Source organism: Styela clava, chromosome 3, assembly GCF_964204865.1.
Source record: "Styela clava chromosome 3, kaStyClav1.hap1.2, whole genome shotgun sequence".
Taxonomy (NCBI): Eukaryota; Metazoa; Chordata; class Ascidiacea; order Stolidobranchia; family Styelidae; genus Styela; species Styela clava.
The window spans coordinates 18,951,877-18,976,102 of NC_135252.1; the positions used below are offsets into that span (position 1 = coordinate 18,951,877).

At 36.5% G+C, this 24,226-nt stretch overlaps 1 protein-coding gene across 1 annotated transcript; it reads right to left on the minus strand.

Moving 5' to 3' along the window:
- Positions 1 to 13,336: 13,336 nt before the first annotated feature.
- On the minus strand, positions 13,337 to 23,040 carry LOC120342296 (sialin-like). The gene is made up of 12 exons (XM_039411067.2): positions 22,942 to 23,040; positions 21,895 to 22,141; positions 21,497 to 21,600; positions 20,462 to 20,617; positions 18,237 to 18,324; positions 17,789 to 17,875; positions 16,912 to 17,042; positions 16,437 to 16,601; positions 15,756 to 15,885; positions 15,337 to 15,423; positions 14,186 to 14,340; positions 13,337 to 13,710 (listed from the first exon to the last, which is right to left on the minus strand). Exons 1-12 carry the CDS (start codon positions 22,978 to 22,980, stop codon positions 13,522 to 13,524), a joined length of 1,578 nt encoding a protein of 525 aa, XP_039267001.2. The 5' UTR covers positions 22,981 to 23,040; the 3' UTR covers positions 13,337 to 13,521.
- Positions 23,041 to 24,226: the final 1,186 nt, after the last annotated feature.

The following is a 24,226-nucleotide window of genomic DNA, read 5'->3' on the forward strand; positions in this document are numbered from 1 at the left end:
TAGATAACAAATAAATGAAATATAAAAATGAAGCTTGGTAAAGGTAGTTTACACTTTAAGACTCATAACTTTGTTCAATCTGTCTTTACAAAATAAATCCTCGTGTCAGATACCTGGATACCGGTAGGCGGTAGCCAGTGCAGTACGGTACCGATAGTAATTCCGTAATTTCAGAATTTGTCACTCCAGCATTCTGTACTGTAGTGGTGGCAGAGCGGTTAGAAACATTACCTAGGGCACCTACATAACTCTAATTGTCTACGAGACTGACTAACGGCACCACTTCTTACTGAATTCTTGGAGAACATTACCGCAATAACCAACTACCGTCAGACGGTAGTCTGGTAATGGCGGTGCGCCGTTGCCTACGACTGTCAGCGACTGGCTCGAGCTCACGTCGTCAAAACTCAAACTATAAGCTTTTCATTCGACTTATCACAAAGCGTTTTCATCGTGCATCAAATTATGCAATAAAAAAGTCAATTAACAAAATATTATGAACCTGTTTATGAAATTGCAGGTTCTAGGTACCATAACCCTGCAAGTCCGTGGGGTGGCGCTTGAAGTCGATTACCGTACCTGTAACGATGCGACGACAATTTTTATATTCACATAATGCGGTATTAATATAAATAAAAGACAAACACATCTCAAAGCTGATTTCTCACTGCAGAAATGAGCGAATATATCAACCACCTCCCAGCGCCAGCACGCTCCACGACACGCCCTGCGCGATGCGCTGCGCAAAGTGCCAAATCTGAGTCGACTACCGCATCGCACGACCACATGAGGCTCTATGATTGGTCGAATGGTCTGCAGCTTAGCTGCGCCAATCAGTGTAAATTTGCTGCTGTCTGAGTGTGACGTCGACATTGTTTGGGCCTGAAACCTGAGCTCGTGCGCCATAAATTAACTTCGGCGTGACATGTTACTCTCGCATAACTCAAGCGCGGCGCTCAAAGACGTCGAGCGCCAGTTTTAACATGATGCTTGTTTGTGGATTTGACGAGTTGCAAGCAGCAGTCATTGGATTATTTTGGCTAACGGATTGAATCTCTCTAATTATATAAAATTTATCTTAAATTAGTGACCAAGATAGCGATTTTGTGTCATCTGAACAGCCAGCCTTTAAAAAGATATTATATATTGGTTATTACATCAGTGAGGTTCTAACAACCAACGCCGTTGCAACTATGGCGCTACAAGCGGGGTTTTTGTATATTTTCGACAGAAGAACGAGGGTGACAAATACCATTTAACAAATCTCATAAATAAATGGATGTACGTGCTAGATCAGTAGTTCTCAACCGCCGGTCCGCGAAGCTTTTTTGCCGGTCGGCGGGAAATTTCATTTTGTTGTTTTCCTACCGTCTCAATCGCTTTACCGAAGCCGAAAAGACGAGGTTACGTTGGTTTATTACGCAATTTGTCTTCTGCCGTCATATTGCTGTTGGATTCGTGCGGGATGGCCCGGCTTTAGGGAACATTTATATTTTTTTGCTATTATTTCTATTGCTGTTGTTTCTGATCTGATCTTATGAAGAAGACATACTCCTGGTACCGAATACATATATTGCAATTGTATATTTACAAATACAAAGAACAGTTCCAAGTCATGACTGATAAGTCACATAAAATCAAAGTTTCACTGCAAGCCCGAGTTCATTAATTACTTGTCCATCGTTATCCTTTTCTTTCTCTCCCAACGAATGGTCGCTTTTATACTGGTTTTGGTATCCTTAGGGCATGACGCGTTATCGTCATCGTACCTTACAGGACGTCTAATTGTTACGTATTTTATGACTGAGAGATTGCTTCTAATTTTAAGATTAGTATGACTTTAAGTCTAAACACGTAACTTAACCAAAAGCTGCAAAATTACCCAATATCCTATACTATGCACCTACTTTAGCTGCGGAGCAGTGGCCAAGCTTAGGCGTGCAGTGAAAAACAATACACAAAATGCAACAAAATTCATAAAAACATAAGAAAGTTGAAATTATGATTATGAGACAGAATGTGTGTGTGTTATACAGTGTATGGAAAGAAAAAGATTTGGCGTTGGTTTAATTTTATAATTTAGGTGACAGATTACTACCAATGCTTAGCTTTAATACACTTCGTTTCACATTAATAAATTTTGAAGCGCTGAAAAAAATAAAAAAATACGCGTGTTGCGTTGATGAGCCTTTCCGGCTATAATTGTGATGAGCCTTTTGGGCGTTTAAAAATAAAAAATGATGAGAATTTCACTTGCGTTTATGCAAATGCATCCCGAAGCGCTGATTCGAAATACGATCGTATTTGTAATCATATTTTGAAAAAAATGTTAAAGTCAACGTAAAGTATATTTAAAGAAAACGAATGATAATAACTGCCAAAATCGAATAAATTAAATATTTTTGAGTAAACCTAGTTGGGTTTAATACCAAATATAGAACGCCTTAAAGATTAGAAAGAAGGAAACGTGAAATACCTGTGAAGAAGAAGAATGTCTGTCCATTTTGTAAACGAAATTGAAATATTTATAGTACAATATAAAATGATACAATCGCGCGGTTTCTTGAAGTTGGTTCGCGGGCGTTTCTTTCTGAAGTTCTTTCGTTTCATATCTTTCTCATTTGTTTTTGTAGTCAAGAGTTCCGACTAGTTTTTGATTTTACGGTTTTTTTTCTGGTGTAAAACAGTTCATATAGTGTGAATGTTTTACACACATATTTTTATAACAGTCCATAGTTCATATAATGTGAATCTCATACACATTTTAAATCTAACAGTCTTTTTCTTTTTGTCAGAGTCTTTGGTATTTCGCTTGTAATTCCTTGATTTTTCATACTGTCTGAATCTTGGTTTGGTGGTTATTTTTCATTTTCCTTGGTCTTTTTATCCTCGGCTTGCTTGTGGAGTTGATGTCTTTGGGGTCAACTTTAGTTCTAACGGTTGCTTTTCAGACTCCATCTCAGAAAGGCGCTGGTTCGTCTGTCGGGTCACCATTTTTAGGGAACATTTATATTTTTTTGCTATTATTTCTATTGCTGTTGTTTCTGATCTGATCTTATGAAGAAGACATACTCCTGGTACCGAATACATATATTGCAATTGTATATTTACAAATACAAAGAACAGTTCCAAGTCATGACTGATAAGTCACATAAAATCAAAGTTTCACTGCAAGCCCGAGTTCATTAATTACTTGTCCATCGTTATCCTTTTCTTTCTCTCCCAACGAATGGTCGCTTTTATACTGGTTTTGGTATCCTTAGGGCATGACGCGTTATCGTCATCGTACCTTACAGGACGTCTAATTGTTACGTATTTTATGACTGAGAGATTGCTTCTAATTTTAAGATTAGTATGACTTTAAGTCTAAACACGTAACTTAACCAAAAGCTGCAAAATTACCCAATATCCTATAGTGGTACTGGAAAAGGATGCACATGCAGTTCTGGAATGTTCGAATTTTTTTGCAACGTCGAGTAAACAACGTTGTCAATGAGCGAGACACCCTCACCGGTATCAATCAAAAACAAAACAGGCACGTTATTGACCAACGCCTTGACATACCATCTATTAGTCCATGTAAGAGAAGAAATCATAGTCGAGAGAAGTGGGTCCATATCATCATCCAAAATCATGTCAATCACTGTATGATCTCTCAACTGTATCAGTCACTGCCGCCATCTTGTTTTTATCTTTCCCGTAATTGTCGAGGTGAATTCCCCAATTTTTTTCATTAGAGTCATATTTTTTCAACAAAATTCTAACATATGACTATTTTCTGTAGTGAGTTATTGATAAAACGTGTTTCTTATTGTGTGTGAACGCTCAGTAATCTATCTGAGTGATGTATTCTATGTCTTCGATAATTCATTTGTTGAGAGGACCAATTACTATAATAAAGTCGCTTATTTTTAAGTATTCGAGATTCGATTCGAAAAAATTATTCGATTCGATTCTGAAATCACAAGGTATTCGAAAATGCCCAGCCCTAGTCCCAACATCAGCCCACTGTCCAGCACAACAACATCGAACAAATCTCCATCCAACAATCACACAACCACAGACAACCATCCCCGATAACCCCCCGAAGACCAGATGCACTACCGCATACACTGAAGACCAAACATTCACCCGAAAACAACCACACTCAGACCACTGCACCCCGCCAACCCACAGCACACCCCAACAAGCCACACCCAAAAGAACAGATCGTCAGTGTCATTGCGTCCCCAGTGTCTCTAATGCTAAAACACCAAACATGGAAACAATATCACATGACATCACCCAACAGACAAAGAGCAAAGGTCGTCACAATTACTATCAGAATAAAATGTGTGTCGATTAAAAACTAGATGCCAATTGGAACGTAGATATTCCCTGATGTCGCGTTGTTGTGATTGTGACGCAACAATGTGAAATTCACGGCTTTGCAGGCAAACTGTGAAATCTTATAAGACAGCGTGCTGCGAGCATCGGAGAAAGTGATTTTGCTTATTAAAATTTGGAAGAGATTTTAAGAAATCATTAGTTGGGCGGAGGACAAGGGCAATAATATCAACACAAAGATTTAATTTAGTTACATCTGGTCGATAAATTATTGTTTCAACAAATCGTTAGTCAATATATCACAACTTTGTTCGGTGTCTGAATATCGGGGGTTCGCATTGATTGTTTCGTGACTCGGTGGGGACGGGGGTACTTGACAGAAAAAAGGTTGAGAACCCCTGCCGTAGAGCATAGGTCAACGTAATCAAATACTGTAACTCGTTCTACTGGGCTGTTGTATAGGAACCTATATTCCCCATTCTACATAGGAATTATTGCTTTCAAGTTTGAATTCATAATGTAGGGGATATTGTAAGTTGTAACGACCACTGGAGTTACTTTAGTAGTCTTTCAAAACACATTGAATGCTTAGAATATGTTCATGGCGTCAAAGTTGAGGGGAAACCCGGGTGCGTCAACAGGCTCAGCATCTTTGAAGTCAATATATCTCATCTCATTCCGAATCAAATTGTCTCTAAATCCTCGTTTGAAAGGGCAGATACAACGAAATTTAGAAAAAAAATGGACAAATCGTTTCTATCACATCTTTGTATACTATAGTGATTCAGAATGACAAATTTTTCACCAAATTTTTATTTTCGACCCACTGCAATATAAAGAAGCCAGTTATCACTCTCTTGAATGAGCTTAACACAACGAGACTGAATTAACGTTTCTAACGATGCATGAATAGTGTTTTTGTCATAAATAGCAGTGTGAATGTGACGTCATATGGTAGTGAAAATCTAGCTGTGTTCACAAATTCGCGACATTCACGATCGATCTTGTGTCTGATTCGGATTCAGATTGTCAGTCTTGTTTCGTGGGAAGGAGGGGGTGAAGTACTATTCACGGAAATAGATAAGTAGTTTATATTGATATTCTGTTTATTACGGCTGACGTGGATTGAAAATTCTTCAACAAATATTTTTGTAAAATTTGTTTTTCCAGTCACCACGGTAGAAAGAAAAGCAATTATCGCCCTTTATCAACATCACGCGGAAAGAGACCCCACAATCCATTTCAGCGATAATTCAGCGGAGAAAAATATGTTTGTCAAAACTCCCTGACAAGCATAGCGTTGAGTAAAAAATGATATGACAACATTAATAATTCTACCTCAACTTTCAAAACAATAAGTAAATCATAATTACCATTATATCCACGGGTTCCATCATCTCATCTCTTGGCTCTTGACGATATTTCCGTGGATAGTTTAATCCGAATATTGAAAAAATACGGATTTCCGTTGGCCCGTATCTCACGCTTAAATTATATCTTGATGATTAAAAAAGGATTTACATATTTCTTCAAATTTTTTATATAAATTTTATTTTAACATTGTTTAGGATAGGTGAAAAGAGAATACTTCCGAGGTATGTGATCCAAGATGGCAAACATATGAACGTAGTATATGTACCAGGTTTGGTATATCTATTACGAATTAGAGAGCTAGCCAAGTGACTTCCGCAGTATTTGTACATGAAATTATGGCGACCTGGTGCACACGCTACGCTCCGGTGTCCGCCATCTTGGTTCCCATACTTCGGGAGTACCGAAAAGGTCTAATGTGACATGAGTTCTTTTAGCGACCTCCAGAAAAGCACTTCACGGCCTTTCAGGTTGGAAATCACTGCACTTGAATTGCATTCTGTTCAACGGATGTTTTTTTGTTCATTTGGGATAATATATTAACTATCTAGCGGCTTCTAGCCTATGTTGCACGCAAAAAATATATAGTCAGGCAAGTTCGCAGCTAGGATTTTTAAAATAAATGGGGGGGGGGGAGGGGGGATCATCAGAATTCCCCATTTCCCGATGAAGTGTCTGCTTATATTCAATTTTAATACGTTTTTTTGTCATCTGGAATTTTTTACCGCCGTTAAAAATTCTCAAGATATCTCATAGAGTACGACTCAATTTAGTACAATAAAAATACCTATAAAGTATATTAGTAATTTCAAAATATATACCTATCGCCTCGAAATTCCCGCGGAACGGCTTCTGAAACAGTCGCTGCGAATGTGCCACATGTTAGAAGAGTCAAATTTTGTAACTGATATTGATTTATCTGTTGCGCATTGTAATCATTACATGACCAATACGGATAAATCTTTCTTTATTGTTTTTAATTGTCTTCATTTTAGCAAGCGGTTGCAGAAGCGATAAATTAAAAGCGTCACTACGCTAAAATACCACGGCATTACGCGGACATTGAAATGTTGGGTAAACCAATTATATCTTGTCTTTATTTCGAGTTGTTGTGACTTCGCCCTATGGCAATGCTGCCTGCCACTTACCCCTAAGTCTGTCATAAAATCTCACAGAGTTAAATTTATTTTAGTACAATAAAAATAGATTGAATACACTTTAAATAATCCCATATATATCAACACAATCCAATAAAGGCGCGTTTTAAACCTTGTACAACGTTAACACAAAATTTTCGACGGCAATTCTATGGAGTGAATAGAAATGTAAAATCCCGCACACAATTGACTGTGTCACGATTTCAGTGGTATGGATTTCATATGGATTCCAACGCCGATCAAACATAATGTCGGTCGTAGGCGCATAAACTTTAGTGATTTACAAGAAGCGTTTTCAATCTGTCGCGGGCCTTCTACACCAAACCTTATATTGTTTTCGGCTTTATTTAACTATTTTACATTGTCTCTTTACAATCAAAAAATTTGCGCTGCACATTTACTCCGTTATTCGACTTCAGCATCTCTACGCTATATTAACTACATAATATATATAATAACTTTCACTGGATTTGCAACTTTGTGCTAGTACAAAAAAAGGACCATAAACATTTGTGCCACAAGACATACTTATGTTGAGGAAAATTTGTAATTTGAAGAGTATAAACAAAGACGTAGGTGCTTACGGCCTAATAATAAAATGGGGGGAGAGCGACCACGAAGCCTTTTCCCTGGCTGCGCCACTCTTTTCAAGTACTTTCATAGCTTAAATGTTATTGTAACTTAGATAACTACACGTGGATTGAGATCGAATGGATAATATATAGCCATAATGACTTAATGGTTGAAAACTATAATTCTTGTTAAATAATAACCACTTATGTTTTGTACTTGTTCGGATTGACATATTCTTACATATTTATTCACACGTAATTATATTTCAGTTAACTCGTAAAAGTGTATTATCTGAGTTATAAAGCAATAATTTCTTGTAAAAAACTCGCCTAAACTTTGCTTAAACTTTTCTACACTAAGTAAGTTACCTATAAGGGAAACCTCGTCAAACAAGTTTTGAGCAGTGACAAAGTCTCTCATGAAAAGCTGAATGGATTCTCGCCGAACCGCATATCGGAGTCAAATAACTATTGGCTGGCTATTGTTTTCGTGTTCTTTCATTGGGTACGGGTTTATTGATCTTTGAATAAACTTGCAAAAACAAGATCGAAATAGTATCCTTATTACTGGCGGTGCTCCAATTTCAGCAACTTGGTAAGAATGCTAAAAAACTGACAACCCACGCGATTTGCTAAACGCAAACACGTCGTTGACTTGATATATACTTCGGGGTATCGGAGTTAAGTACGTGTTTATTCAAACACCCTAATCAGCATAGCAAACGTTGAAGAACATGGGCGATAAAGCCTCGCATTTGGGTACTTGTGGCATAGTTAAAATACAACTGTTACTTTGTCGTATTAATGGGTTTTGCTTTGGTAACATCTAACATGATGCATACGAACATTAGTATAATAACGCTATTTAGTATTATAACGCTATTTTAAAAAATTCTGCAGAGCGCAAGATACCAATGGGGTACTAGAACTAGACAATAATCAAATTCGAAAACTCCGGAGACAAATATTTTTTATTATACGTCAGTCAACAAACAAAGTTATTACTGCAAGACAATCTGCACAAGTTGTTAAATACTAACAGACGTTTTTGTAGCTCCATGTCATTTGTGGAGCAAAATGGACAAATACCCAAGAGCAAATTTTGGATAGAATGAAATTTTCTCAAATATTTGATTATTTCTCAAATTTGGTTATCTTACATTTGTGTGCTGTATTAGACATATGAAATGTAGTTAATCACATTGACACACATGACAACACATTCGAACCCACGTACATTTCAGCCCATACATTTGCACCCGTATATCCGCGGGTTAGATCTAAATGCGGGTGCTAAAATCCATGGGTTAGGGTTAGTATTGGTTCAAATATCCGTAGGTGCAAATTTCCATAAGTGCAATAGTATGCAGGTGCAATTGTCGTGGGTTCAAATTACAGGTTCAAATGTAAACCATCATTTTGAATAATAAAATATGGTATCTTGATAAACATTTGAAATACTAGTCTGCGCATAATGCTTTTAGGATTTTCATTTATTTTGTCAAGTTTGCTAATAATATATATATTCGGTAAAATAGATTTTAATATATTCCTTTTCTGTATATCAAGAATAGATTTCATACTCACACATTATATTCTCTCAGCAGCAAAATTACAAGGCATGAATTCAATTGCTATATTTTTCTATGACTTTAAATTTTAGCGCTGATCAGCCTTGACCTATTTTCATTGAAGTTTCTCATTTATTCATCCAGGGACTACGCCTATTAGAGGCCTTCTACATCAATTCGGTAATAGAATTGCCCTTTGTTTTACTTTCTTTTTTGTCAACACAGAGTTCAGTTATCACGTCCATCGTTTATTGTTTGATTGGTTATACTGGAGTAGATTTCGAAACAGATAAGGTTCATGGTAATGGTTTGTGATGCTCACGAGGAGCGTGTCACAGCACTAAAGAGTTCAAACAGTACACACCAATCCCTTTTCTCACAATGAAATAAGGTTAACAAATGGGGGATGTTCCTCGTTGTGAAAATTAATTTTGAAACATTTAATTCCTAATGCATTATTGTCACAGTTTTTAGATTTTATAATCAAATCTGTGCAAAATGGATATACATTTTCGAAATATTCATTTCAATTGAAAAAACTAGAGGACTAAAATTACTATAAAATTTTAATTAACAAAAATAAATTTTAAAATATGATATACGTTTAGTAATACATAGTTGGTGATGTTTCTCATTTCGGCATTTTATTCTATTTTAGTTGAATATATTCTGGTTATTTTCATACAAAAAAGAACAAAGGAGGAAAATCTACCCCAATCTGTGTTTACTGGCACTGCACGGACATAATTACCTTTAGTTCAAGTGACCCGCAAATTCATTTCCGTATCGTTTATAGCTGAATAGATGTGTTGGCCTCGCTTTTATCTAATTTCCCAGAGAAATATTTCACATTTTCCAAAGCGTATGTTTGTTTTTACTGTTTCATACTTTCCTTGCTTTTATAGTATTGCTTACAGACTGGATGTCATGTGTTAGAGTAGACACACAAGGACCGAGCTAATGCTCACGCCTAATAATTGCCAAGCACATTAAAAATCACCAATATATTCGATATAGTTGTTGACTTTAAAATATACGAATGATCAAACCATGACAGCAAATTTTATCTACGATATATATCAAGGTTTCAAAACCATTTACGTGCGTGCGTTCGCAGGTTTGAATCCCGTTGGCGATAATCACACTTAAGTGGATTGCCGGACTCCTTCCCGCCGTAAGGTTGTTGGCGTAACCCAGGGGTCGGCAACTTACTGCCCGCGGAGTAAAATAATTCGGTCCGCGACGCTTCACTGAAATCTAGCGACAAAACGGCGGTTTTGAGGATGAATTAATTTTATAATCTACGCTCGAGGATTAGATTATAATTTTTACGTAACAGAATTTATTGTGAGACACGTTTAGACTAAATTATTTTATAACCTAACAATTTAGTGAACAGCTAGCTAGCTACTCGTTTAACCATACTACAATTTAATTATAATTGGACAAATGGCAACACGCAGAAAAGTTGATGCTGATTGAAAGGTTTCTATGGCGCAGAAATATTCAAATGGATCCTTCTGGGAAGCAATGCAATGAGGAAATAAAATTCATATTCTATTCGAGAGATGCATTACTGCTTGATTTTTATAAAAATGTATCTTTTTAAAGAGAATTTCCATCAAAATTTGACAAACCATGCGCAAAAATTCACTTCGATGTCTGAAAGTTCGTATGTGTGCGAACAATTATTTTCGAAGTCTGCGCATAATGCTTTTTGGATTTTCATTTATTTTGTCAAGTTTGCTAATAATATAAATATTCGGTAAAATAGATTTCAATATATTCCTTTTCTGTATATCTAGAATATATTTCATTCTCACACATTATATTCTTTCAGTAGCAAAATTACAAGGCATGAATTCAATTGCTATATTTTTCTATGACTTTAAATTTTAGCGCTGATCAGCCTTGACCTTTTTTCATTGAAGTTTCTCATTTATTCATCCAGGGACTACGCCTATTCTAGGCCTTCTACGTCAATTCGGTTATAGAATTGCCATTTGTTTTACTTTCTTTTTTGTCAACACAGAGTTCAGCTATTACGTCCATCGTTTATTGTTTGATTGGTTATACTGAAATAGATTTCGAAACAGATAAGGTTTATGGTAATGGTTTGTGATGCTCACGAGGAGCGTGTCACAGCACTAAAGAGTTCAAACAGTACACACCAATCCCTTTTCTCACAATGAAATAAGGTTAACAAATGGGGGATGTTCCTGGTTGTGAAAATTAATTTTGAAACATTCAATTCTTAATGCATTATTGTCACAGTTTTTAGATTTTATAATCAAATCTGTGCAAAATGGATATACATTTTCGAAATATTCATTTTAATTGAAAAAACTAGAGGACTAAAATTACTATAAAATTTTAATTAACAAAAATAAATTTTAAAATATGATATACGTTTAGTAATACATAGTTGGTGATGTTTCTCATTTCGGCATTTTATTCTATTTTAGTTGAATATTCTGGTTATTTTCATACAAAAAAGAACAAAGGAGGAAAATCTACCCCAATCTGTGTTTACTGGCACTGCACGGACATAATTACCTTTAGTTCAAGTGACCCGCAAATTCATTTCCGTATCGTTTATAGCTGAATAGGTGTGTTGGCCTCGCTTTTATCTAATTTCCCAGAGAAATATTTCACATTTTCCAAAGCGTATGTTTGTTTTTACTATTTCATACTTTCCTTGCTTTTATAGTATTGCTTACAGACTGGATGTCATGTGTTAGGTTAGACACACAAGAACCAAGCTAATGCTCACGCCTAATAATTGCCAAGCACATTAAAAATCACCAATATATTCGATATAGTTGTTGACTTTAAAATATACGAATGATCAAACCATGACAGCAAATTTTATCTACGATATATATCAAGGTTTCAAAACCATTTACGTGCGTGCGTTCGCAGGTTTGAATCCCGTTGGCGATAATCACACTTAAGTGGATTGCCGGACTCCTTCCCGCCGTAAGGTTGTTGGCGTAACCCAGGGGTCGGCAACCTACTGCCCGCGGAGTAAAATAATTCGGTCCGCGACGCTTCACTGAAATCTAGCGACAAAACGGCGGTTTTGAGGATGAATTAATTTTATAATCTACGCTCGAGGATTAGATTATAATTTTTACGTAACAGAATTTATTGTGAGACACGTTTAGACTAAATTATTTTATAACCTAACAATTTAGTGAACAGCTAGCTACTCGTTTAACCATACTACAATTTAATTATAATTGGACAAATGGCAACACGCAGAAAAGTTGATGCTGATTGAAGGGTTTCAATAGCGCAGAAATATTCAAATGGATCCTTCTGAGAAGCAATGCAATGAGGAAATAAAATTCATATTCTATTCGAGAGATGCATTACTGCTTGATTTTTATAAAAATGTATCTTTTTGAAGAGAATATCCATCAAAATTTGACAAACCATGCCCAAAAATTCACTTCGATGTCTGAAAGTTCATATGTGTGCGAACAATTATTTTCGAAAATGAACAAGCAGATAACTAGGATTAGTGATACCGATTTAGAAAATGTTTTAATCTTGGCTTCATTCAGTTCATCCGTTGAAAAGCTATCAAGCGTGATGCAGCAACAAGACAGTGTCACATTAAATGTTCTTTGTAATTTTTTGTTTTAATAAGACGACTGAGTTGAGTTCACGAATTGTCGCAGTCTTCGCGCGCTGTTCCGTTTTTAACTTTCAAAAAATATGTGCGGCTCGCCAAGACTTGCAACCCGCAATTTTGGCCTGCAAGCGACAAAATGTTGCCGACCCCTGGCGTAACCGATAGTCGGTTACAGTTCCCCCACCATCAAGTCCATGAAACAAACAAATGGCTGATTAATTCTTGCATATTTTACGCTACACTAGTCTAACCACCAGATTGCTCAAATGAGACCACGGAACCACGGCACGGTTGGTATTTTTTAATTTTGATGATATTACATATTTTTAAGGTAAAAAACAAATATCATAGAAAATTCCCGATTTTTTTTAAAAATAAATAAGGTAATAGACATTTAGCGGACAAATAATCTACATTTGGAGTCCCTTAACCTCAGAGGCGGCGAAAAACTACGCGGGCGGGCACTCTGATGCTAACCAATGCTAATCTGATACCAATCTGGTAAGAATTTATTGCGTTTTAGGAATGGCGTACGAATTTTATCAAAATATTAAAATCGTGGTAATTTTTCGATTTACTTAGTCTTCGCTTATTCTTTCATCGCAACGACATGGCTTATGATATGGCATCGTTTTACAGTCATAAGTATTTGCGAAACCATTAGAAATTGCTCCGTACAAAATAAATCAAGACACGATATAAATTGATGCTGTTGCGTATAATTTTAATAAATAGTACCAATAAACATAAATATCAAGAATTACAAAGTTTCTTTACTTTGACAGTTATCAAATTAATTTATTTCTTCGCCAACAATTTTCTGATGAATATTCATTATAAATCAAAAATTTTTATTGTGGTGTATTTCAGTTGATTTTTTAAAGTTAGGCGACGGGTTCAGTATCCAACTTTTCGTTTTCATTTTTTTCTGAGGCGTTCTCTTCTTCATCTTTTGACTTTGCCCATTCCTGAACTTCTACGGTGCCGAATAGCAGAAATGAAATTCCGCCCAAGAAGATTATCGCTGTTGATAACCAGAACAATGCTCTCCATCCTTGTATCGGATCGTCTTGCTAGTAGTTTGATGAAACAAAAAACAATAATCAGGGCTGGGATCATATGCTACACATATTGCTCGGGGCACAGTCTTGGTAAATTCAAGGAAAATTAGGTTTATGTGATGAAAATGAATTTGACTCTACATTTTATTACTTTTTGTCGAAGCCTAAATCACGATTAAAGTAACTTTTCCTTGCGAGCTTTGCGTGTAGTGAAGTCATGTATATCATTAATATTATGACATGCCCAATGGCAAAAATTGCCAAGCGCCGGGGGTGCTGGGGTCGCACAGGTTGCAAGAGCCCGATACGTCGCTTACATTATAAAAACTACGATCTCAGATTTTACCAAAGGCCAACGAGATAATCCCAACATCTGTGAATTTTTAGCAATAATTTTTTCCAACTTCTGTAAAGGTTCTTACGTAAGTTTTGCGCTTTAATTTTCTTTAACATTACATTATGTTGTAATATGCCACAATATACTTACGTAAGCTGTTCGTAATAGGCCTGCTATTTGCGGTGCAATGAAACCTGAAGTCGATGAAATTGTGTTTGCAACTGAAAAAATTATTCCTCCAAAAGATGGCGCCATTTCAATTATTGTAACTTTGATACCAGGAGTAGTGACCGCTTCCATCCCAACTAAAAAACCAGTGTAGAGTGTAAAGGGAGGAAAGTATTTTGGCAAAAATTTCTCCATGTTTTAATTCAGGTCTAAAATTGGTGCTCCCGAAGTATGTGCACTCAGATGGCGCACAACCTGATAACCTCATGATACACATACTATGTTCAGGTTGTGCGCCATCTTGGTGCACATACATCTGGAGCGCTCTAAAATTGTTTTAGTTACTATCTTTGGTAAAGAGAAAGGTACTGTTGAAGTAAATATCGTTACAAATGGAAGATGATTCTGTTACTGAATTGAGATATGCGAAACAGTCATTTTTGTAAGGACACATGTTTCCATGACCGTCTCCATTCCAACTAAGACAGTGTAAAATGCAAGAGAATATTTTCGTAATTTTTCCAAAGTTGGCTCGGCTTCCAAGAATGTTGTTACGGCACTGGAACATAGTATGTGTACTAGGTTAAGGTTGGGTCATAATTTTAGGTACAGATATTACGGGCGTCACTCGGATAGTCCTCTAACTCGTAATAGAACTAATATAAGGGAAAATGAAATAAAATTAGAAGGCCTAAAATTAAGGCCTAACCCTAACCTGGTACACATACTACGTTCCGGTTTCCGCCATCTTGGTGGGCATACATCAGGAGTATCATTTATTCATTACATTAAAAATATTTCTTAATAATAAATTGAGAGATTCGAAGCTGTCCAATTATGTAAGATCACTTTTTGAGATCTATTTTAAAGTGCTTTAAAATTATCAAATGTTAAAAATTGTATTTTCCGCTAGAAGGCTATGCTTTTATTTATTCCTAGATTTTCTATGAATTCTATATGAGATCTGATATTTCATCCAAAATTTCGCTATACTTTTATTCTTCATGGGAGCACGGTTTCTAAAGCATATGCCAACGATGATATTTCCACACTTTGGCCAATTGTTCGTTTTCAGCAGAAAACATGAAACTATAGTTATACGTTATCCATTGCAATTGCCTACTAAAACTTACCGCACAAGGTGAAAGCCAGCATGACGAGTGGAATGTTGCATTTTACATAGGCTGCGAGGATCAATGCGAGTCCAGGAATAAACATACCTGAAGAATAAAAATACTGAAATGACTCATAGAACCTAATTATATATCATAAGTTTCATAAGATGGTCAACACTCCAATTTCTATTTATATATATATTTTAGTCAAAAAATGTTAGGTAAAATTTTTTTTCTATCAATATTTGTATAATATATGTATAGTTGGGATAGAAAAAAAAAACGATAAAAGTTCCCTTGACAAGCTGTTGAAGGCAACATTTGCTTGTCATCTATGAAGAATAAGAATTGACTTAAGCATTTTTCAAAATACTGGATATGTAATTTGATTTTAAGTTGCTGCAGTTCTACCATGCGTAACCGTTAGGCAAACCTACCCAACGACTGAAATAGTTTTCGAACATAGATGACCTTCACTCCCATTGAAATCAGTCGCTTTGCACAAAATCCTGCACATATGTAGAGAACGAACTTTGCAATGTACGGAATTGCACTCAATCCTGCGCTCTGTAAAATGCAAAACAAAGTGAATATTTGTGCGTAGGAGCCGATGAGACGGCTTAATCATATGGTGAACCATGGCCTCTCGTCCGGTTTCCAGTTCGGGTATGGGATTAGTTAGCCAGTTATTTGTTTTCGGAAGCATGGACTCGATGGTGGAGGAATTCGTAACCGACCAGCGGTTACGTGAACCACCCTATGGCGGCAAGGAGTACAGCAATCTTCGCTCATATAATCATCCCCGCATGGTATTCGAACCAGAGATGTGGTGGCGACCGTATTCCTAGCGCTTAGCACGATGCGCCACACCGCCGAGCCTAATTACGTGACAGGATAAGGGTGATTTGTTACTTTGACAAATTAATTTGCAAGATATACGTATATATAAAATCACCATTTGTGGAGTTCTGGAGCAGTGAGTGACAATGACAGCAAAATATACCGCAGAGGTTATAATCTCAAGACCATAGCAAGCGAAAATTATGCAATCTACTCCCGCGCTCGAGTATTTCAATTTAGTAAGACTTGGTAAATGAATAAATTTTTGTAACACCAACCGCTGTAATGTCGAACTTCATGACAGTTCTGAGATATGTAGGAAGTAATGTCAAAAACACGAACAGAAGAACATCCGAGCAAAAGAAGACAGAAAATGCGACCCATATGCGAAACGACCCAAAAATTGACTTCCACGGCACCGGTCTCGATCGCTCTCTCTTTGCCTGCAAAGTAATAAATACATGTAATTAGGCGAGTAGAGCAAGCGGATAAAATTGAAATATAATGTTAATTTTTTATTTAGTATTCCCCACTGGTGCGTGAATTTTTGGTTTTCAAATTTTATACGTTTATAGTTTTTCCCTTCGATGAAGTTCAACCAAAGTCAAACTTTCTCAGACAAGGAGTTTGATTGTTGTAAATTGCTTGTCTAAGGAAGTCTGACTTTGGTCGGACAAAACGTTACAGAAAACCCAATTCAAAGTTATGTATGTTATGTTCGTATAATGATCAAGATTACAAATAAAAACAAACTTTGCCGTCTCTATTATGTCCAAGTGCGTTCTGTATAAAATTCTTCTCTTTTTCTGAAATTCTCGGATGTTCTGAGGGAGAATCGTATATCAGGATCAACCACAAAAGAGACCATACGCACCCAATTGAACCTGGAATATGATGAACTCATTAGATATAACAGTGGCTTATGTAGATAGCCTTGTTCAAAGCAAACAGCTTGAATAAGCATTAAGTGTGTAACAAAAAATATTTTTCAGGTAAGGAGTACTGCGTGCGAAACAAAACATCACCAATCAACTTATGAGTAAGAGTAACTATCGTCACTCGTCATGTAAAATCCGTATTTTTTTTTACATAAGCAGTTCTGATGAAATACCTATACAGGTCAGTATGTTCATATTAATCCACGGACCAGGGAAAGCCGATAGGACGACTTATTCATATGGTGTATCACGGCCTATCTTCCGGTTACCAGTCCATGCTGGGCATGGCGTTAGTTAACCAGGTATTTGCTTCAGATGCATGGTCTTAACACAAATTCTTTTTTATGCCGGGAAATGAAAATCCCACATCGGTAAGTTGGTCAAGTTGATACAGCAAATCAAGTTCAGTTGTAGCCGGGTATGGGATAAATTAAGCAATCCCATATTTAATGCGAATACACCAAATTATAGCAAAATTAGAATGAAGTCAACGCCCTATGAAGGCAGGTTTTTGTAGCATTAGACTTTGATGGGGATTTTTATATGAAAAAAAACATCTTTCAACTGTGGAGGCAGAGACTGCAACCGTAGACAAATAAAATGGAGGACATTCATGAATTTCTATTTTCCTGAAATACTTATATATCTATATGTGTGTAGGCATCAAACTATCTATTTATTCTAATTATAACCTGTTACATAAAACGCCGACTGCCAACCGAAGGTTGTCGTCAACCAGCCAGAAATTGGTAAAGTTGCTATTACACCGATTGCTGCCCCTGCAATAAGATAAATAACATATAAAAATATATTCAATCCTCGTAAAACAATATAAAATGCGTTGAGATTCATTCGAAATAAAAATGTACATATATGAGTCAAATTATTGGATAAAGTTAATAACAACAGTATATAACACGAGAGAGTGATGCTCAAATATATGGAAACGAAGTTCAAAACAAAGTACTTTTCGTACCGTACCTATAAATAATATCCGAGTTTCGCGTAGCGTCGCGTCAAAACGGAAAAGACGCCACGCTTGGCGGATTAATAGCCGTGAAAAATAAAAATATAGCGAAATTCTTGATGAAATATCAGATGGGATTCATAGAATACTTCGGGAGGACCAAAAATATTTACCCGAAAAATTGAGTCCCATCAGCATGCCTCTTTCAGCTGGTGGCGCCCACATTGTCCACATCGCATACACCAATGGGTAAATAACTCCCTAAAGTTAAAAAAAATTGAAATTAGTTGTTCAGGGGTGAAGTAAATTCTAAATCATTGGCAAAAATTTTAGAGAGTGACTCTATCGACGGGTATCCCAATATAAATGAAACCCACAAAATTAATAATAAATAGGTCGGATTTAACCATATAGTTGTATAAATTATAAATTTTTCAGATTTGAAAACAGTACCAGATAATAATTATTTTTTTTGAAACCCCATGGCTTTGAAATTCATTCAAATAATTTTTTTTTGCGTCACGACTCGTACATGGACGAAATCCTAAAAGACTGTTCAAACACGCTCCTGCGAGAAGTTTATTCTCAACACTTGTCCTGGAAAATCCCAGATATTCTTGTGGCGTCCTAACTTTCAAATCTATGGAATTGTAAATAAATGTAGCAAGAAATCAGAAATCTAGCATAGATCAATCTAGTTACGTAACATACAGCCAATATCACATTAGAGACTTAAAGTGGTTCGACCAACGATACTCTGATCGTTTGATTAGCAGAAGATACAGAATGATCGCCTTATTCGCCTGACCTGAGTCCCCCAGGATTTCTACCTGTGGGGCTTGTTAGAAGACAGAGTTTAACAAAATAATCACAAGACAATTGCTGAAATAAAATAGGCTATTACGCAGAAAATTTGCGCAAGAAAAAGAGCGAAATGTGCCAGATTGATTAACAACTTTGCTCTACAGCTTCAAGAATGTCTGAGACGGAATGATGGTCATTTGTTAAATAAACATCGAAAACTAGCTCAAGGCCCAAACTTTCAGTACTCAATTGTTACTATATGAGCTCACAGAAAATGTTAGTATATTTGAAGTCCTTTGTTTTAGTGATAAATGAAAATCGAATTAATGAGGGACACCCTATACCAACGGCCGGCAACCAACTTGCCTAATGCCTAAAATACATTCTAGATTGCACGATAAAATTTTCTTTCGATTGAAATGTCACACAACGTGCTACCTAAATTTGATAAAAAGTTATAAGCGTGACAAATAGCCAATATTTAGAATTATTTTATTGTTCTACCAATACGGCGCCGCGAACCTTCAGGGTGAGCGAGTAACTTCGTTCAGAGACGTCAGAGTTCAAAGAGTTAAACTGGACGCCATCTTGTGCGATAGTTGGGAAATGCGAAACAATGGAGTCTTATGGAAAATTTTCGTCGTGTTGTTGTACCGAATCGAATAAGTCCGCTGTTATAAGGGCTAGAATGAAACCGAAGGATGAATTTTGAACTTTTAAGATATATGCTATCTAAATATATAACGTAATTAGGAATAAAAAACTATCTGATGCGTTAAATTTGACCACAAACACAGCGTAGAACCATTTTTGGTCATTTCTTCAAAGATTTTATAGTGATACGCCAATTTGAGGCTGTAAAATGTCTTCGCAACAATCCTACAATGTCATTTGTTCTTCTAGCGCAGCTTGGAGCTTAGTAGTAGGGCATTATGGAGCTTGACAGACGAAAAACGTTAACCAGAAAATAAAAACGGCCATTGAAGCAAAGTTGGGTCGGCCGGTAATTTCGACGAATAATTACAAATTTTATCTGTGACGTCATAAGGAACGACATTGTCAAATGGTTAATTATGACGATTAGAATGGCCAATTTACTTCGAAAGCAACTCGGAACCGGTATACTTCTCTTCAAATACAATTTGAATTTAATGTACTATAAATGTAATTTGGCCAACATGAAAGGATATAAGCATGTACGGCTAAGATTCTACTTCAAAACGCGACCTTCAAAATTTTTCTACCTAAAATATTAGTGAAAATAATAGGTATGTTTCAATAATTGTGTTGGAACTTTTCATATGGCGCCGTGTTAAATTGCCGAGAACAATAGGCACAAGATGGCGTCCATTGTCTGAGCGTTGCCTCGCCTATACGCTTTGCCCTATACTAAGTATGTTCGTATATTTTTTTATAGTTTTTTTTTATAGTATTTTTATCGTGAGGTTTCTATGTCCAAATGCCAGGACTAACTATTTCTGGTGTGTGACGTCAATATGGCGAGGTTAAAGTATACTGGCCTCTAAGCAATTGCTTCCACTAAATAAAAACTTTAAATTAAATTAATTAATCAATATTGAAAAAGGATATTTACCGAGAATAAACCAATAGCAATTCTCGCTATTACAAACATTTCAAATCCTATCTCAAGAGCTGCTGGTGTGAGAATTGTACACAACGATGCAGCAAGAACTGAAAATCCCATCACTTTAACGCGTCCAACTTTTCGTGCAATCCATGATCCAATGACCTGAATAAAAATCGTAACTTTTATACTAAAATTACTATAAAATATGGCGATCTATATTCAGTTCGTAGAGTTACATAATGTATGCTACTATAATGTGAAATCTCCTCCAAGATAGCGTGGCACCTACATCAGGATAGTATAATGGCGTGATATCTACCCCAAGATTTGCAATATCGGGAGGTCTGTCACACTATATAGCAGGGTGGGCAAGATCTTTGGACCAGGTGCCAAACAATTGGCCCACCTAGACTGGCGGGCCATGTGAGATAAATTTTATGAACTATATTCACAGGGTTACAAAAGGAAAGTGGAAAACAGTAAGCCTCGTGAAGAAACTAATCTAATCGCAATTTCAACAAATTTCTTAAGTTATTTCTAGCTGAAACCTCAAAATTTGGTTTTAGTTAGGTTGTCGTAGTATCAGGCGGGCCAGATTGAATTATCCAACGGGTGGGATTTGGCCCGGGGGCCGTAGTTCGCACATGTCAGCTATATAGCGTGAGATCTACCTCATGAAATAGTGTGTGTCTCCCTCAAGATAGTACTATAGCGTCACGTTTACTACAGCGCGAGGTGAACCGCTGCATTTTCCATCCTTAATATATATCACTTATTTCTGAACATTCAATTTAGCGATAAACAGTTAAATTCAGTTAAACCTTACGCTATAGTAGCATCACATAATCTATATTTACCTATGTCCTATATCAATATATACCACAGGTGTTAGACGAACAGTGTCTTTTCTGATCATGAATGTATTTATGTCATATTCATGTTTTTAGCTGAAATTTCTGGATTGTCTGTAATTTATACTTTTCTGTTTTAAATACAATTAGCAAAACCGGCCATGTTTTTATATCCGGTCATGTCCCCTACCTGTGAACATACGTATCCATAGAAATAAGCCCCCAATGCCAATCCTTGCATATTTTCATCCCATAAAAACTTTTTACCTTCTACTACAGCTGACGTTTTGATATCTGAAATATTATAGAGAAAATAAAATAAGTAAAGTTATCTCAGACAAACATAAATCACGGAGATATTGCAATGAAAATGCATCCAATGGCGCTCCAGAAGTGTGTGTACCAATATGGAAGGATGATTACTATAGACGGTATATTCGCTTGGCTAACACAGGCAGTCCCCGAACTCGTGATAGAACTAAAATAGGGAAAATCGGAATAAAATTATGGCCTAACCTTATCCTGGTACACGCACCACGGGAGTATTAATCCATTGTCAATAGAACAATAAAAAACAACATCTATCACCTTCTTTATTATCATAATAAGCATGTTCACATGTTGAATACGTGAAATGTAGAGATTCATTATGCAGCCGACTTTCATTTTGTAAACTCAAATTGAACTGAGCTTTCCTAATAGAGTTCAGCTTTTCGTAGTCGACCATGCCCACGATGGCTGCGCTCAAGTTCATTCGTAAAACATACAAGCAGAATGTGGCAAAGAAATTCATCACAAGCACAATCGATCTTGCAGGAAAGCACTTGCACCAAACCTAAAATGATTTATTTGATATTATTGAAAAAGTATTGCATACAGAACCATGGCTGTGAAACCGTGTATAACCGCATAAACCGTATAAAACCGCCTCTGAGCTTCGACCCCGTGTTAAAAAAAATTAACGTTTAAGCGAAAATTTTGACTGCGACTCCAGCTCCAAACTCAAAGTTTTTGAGCAAATCAAATTTTGATAGCAGAAAATTGGGCGCTCCAGAAGCATGTGTACCAATATGGAGGTAACTAATTTTGTTCGCCTACTTTACATCAAGTTGTGTAAATGGACTGAAACAGGGGTTATATTCATTTGGCTAAAACAGACAGTCCAAAATCAAATTTTGATAACGAATACTTTGGCGAATTTAAAGACTTCAAAAACGCTTGTATAATTGGTGATTTTTGACCTTTAATAGATCATTTCGACTTCTGTTATCACCATATGAAGTATAAAATTACAACTTCAAGACTGGCACTTCGAAACTACAGTGACCGTACGTTTGAACCCATACATTTGCACCCGTATAACGCAGGTTCAAGCTATATAAGGTTGCTAAAATCCATGGGTTAGGGTTAGTATGGGTTTAAATATCCATAAAATTTTTTCGAAAATACGACTCCGACTACAATGAAATCAGGCTCAACCCCGGCTCTACTGTCCTGTTCAGAACACGCTTATATAGATTGAAACGGCGATTCCGCCTAAACGTAGAGGATCATCTTGTACAAAATATAAAACGGGAATAGAAATAAAATTTCCCATCAGTTGGGTATTCATTATTTATAAAAAAACAATGGTACCTGAATTTTCTGGTGTGCGTTTTCTATACAAACGTTCATTCTGAAACCTTCTGTACGACACGGTTGAAGACAATGCCAATATTGTACTTTATAAAATTGTAACTGTATTAAGAAAATCATACTATTTCAATTATCAATTTCATAATTTGGCACAGCACAATGCTTAATTTCATAACTGTATTAACAACAATTACACGCCGTCGTGCAAAAAGTACCGGCACAGAACGGTATAAGAGAGCAGGACAGGTAAAAATATTCCTTTCACTCAAACTTATCAAAGATGAAATCAAATAATCTGGGATACTAAAAGGGCAGGAATAAAAATAAAGTTATGCTGACTTCTCTGCTCATTGTCGAGAACTGGATAGGAGGATAGGATTTACATATTTATCCCGGGGGAGAGGAAATCCGATAAGACGGCTTATCCATATGGCGAACCACAGCCTCTCGTCCGGTTACCATTCCAAGTCGGGTATGGGATTAGTTATATTGTTTTTTGTTTTCGGAAGCATGGACTTGGTCGTGGAGGAAGCCGTAACCGACCAGCGGTTACGTGAACCACCCAACGACGGCGAGGAGTCCAGCAATCCTCTTGCACATAACCATCCCTGCATGGGATTCGAACCTGCGAACCCACGCAGAGTAATTAGAGGTGCGGTGGCGAGCGTATGCCTAACGCTTGGCCGTTGAGCCACACCGCCGCGCCTGAATCTGAATATTCGATCTAAAACCTCTCGATCTAAAAAGATCTAAAAGATACCAAGTCCATGGCGGCTATTCACATTTAAAGCATGTTTCTGCTCGTCAAAATAGTTTCTGTAATAAATTCGTTTTGATAGCTGAATCTTTGTGAAACTTAGTTTTGCTATTTTTGACGTAATTGCTTGGAATTATTATGCGTCGTTTTACGCCTCAGAGTATAATTCCATCTGTCATCTTGATATAATTTTACTACAAGCGGTCTGTCATTTTGACTACTTCATAATCAAAACATTGCTGACTACTGTAATCGTTGTTGTAGTTTTTGTTGGTAGTATTTTTCTTCTAATCGTTATTAAAAAAATCGCTCAACTACTGGATCAATTGCTTTGCAATTTTCATTAATTGAAAATTTTTATTTGTCTCTAGAAGGCTATTACTTTTGTTTATTTCCAAAGTTTCGGTGGACGCTATGGTTTTTTCGTGCAAAGGAGTTGCGCATCTTGTAGCAGTTTCGCGATCGCGTAAGCCGTAACACTGCTGGACCGATAGTCTACTGTGACAGATTGCATAACCGTACTACTTG

Excerpts from the sequence above, each read along its gene's own strand:
- LOC120342296 (XM_039411067.2), bottom strand. The coding sequence starts at position 22,980 with ATGAACGTTTGTATAGAAAACGCACACCAGAAAATTCAG. Across the intron at positions 21,601-21,894 it reads TTATTATGATAATAAAGAAG|ATATCAAAACGTCAGCTGTA; the intron begins GTGATAGATGTT and ends ATAATATTTCAG. Across the intron at positions 13,711-14,185 it reads GCCTATTACGAACAGCTTAC|CAAGACGATCCGATACAAGG; the intron begins GTAAGTATATTG and ends TCAAACTACTAG.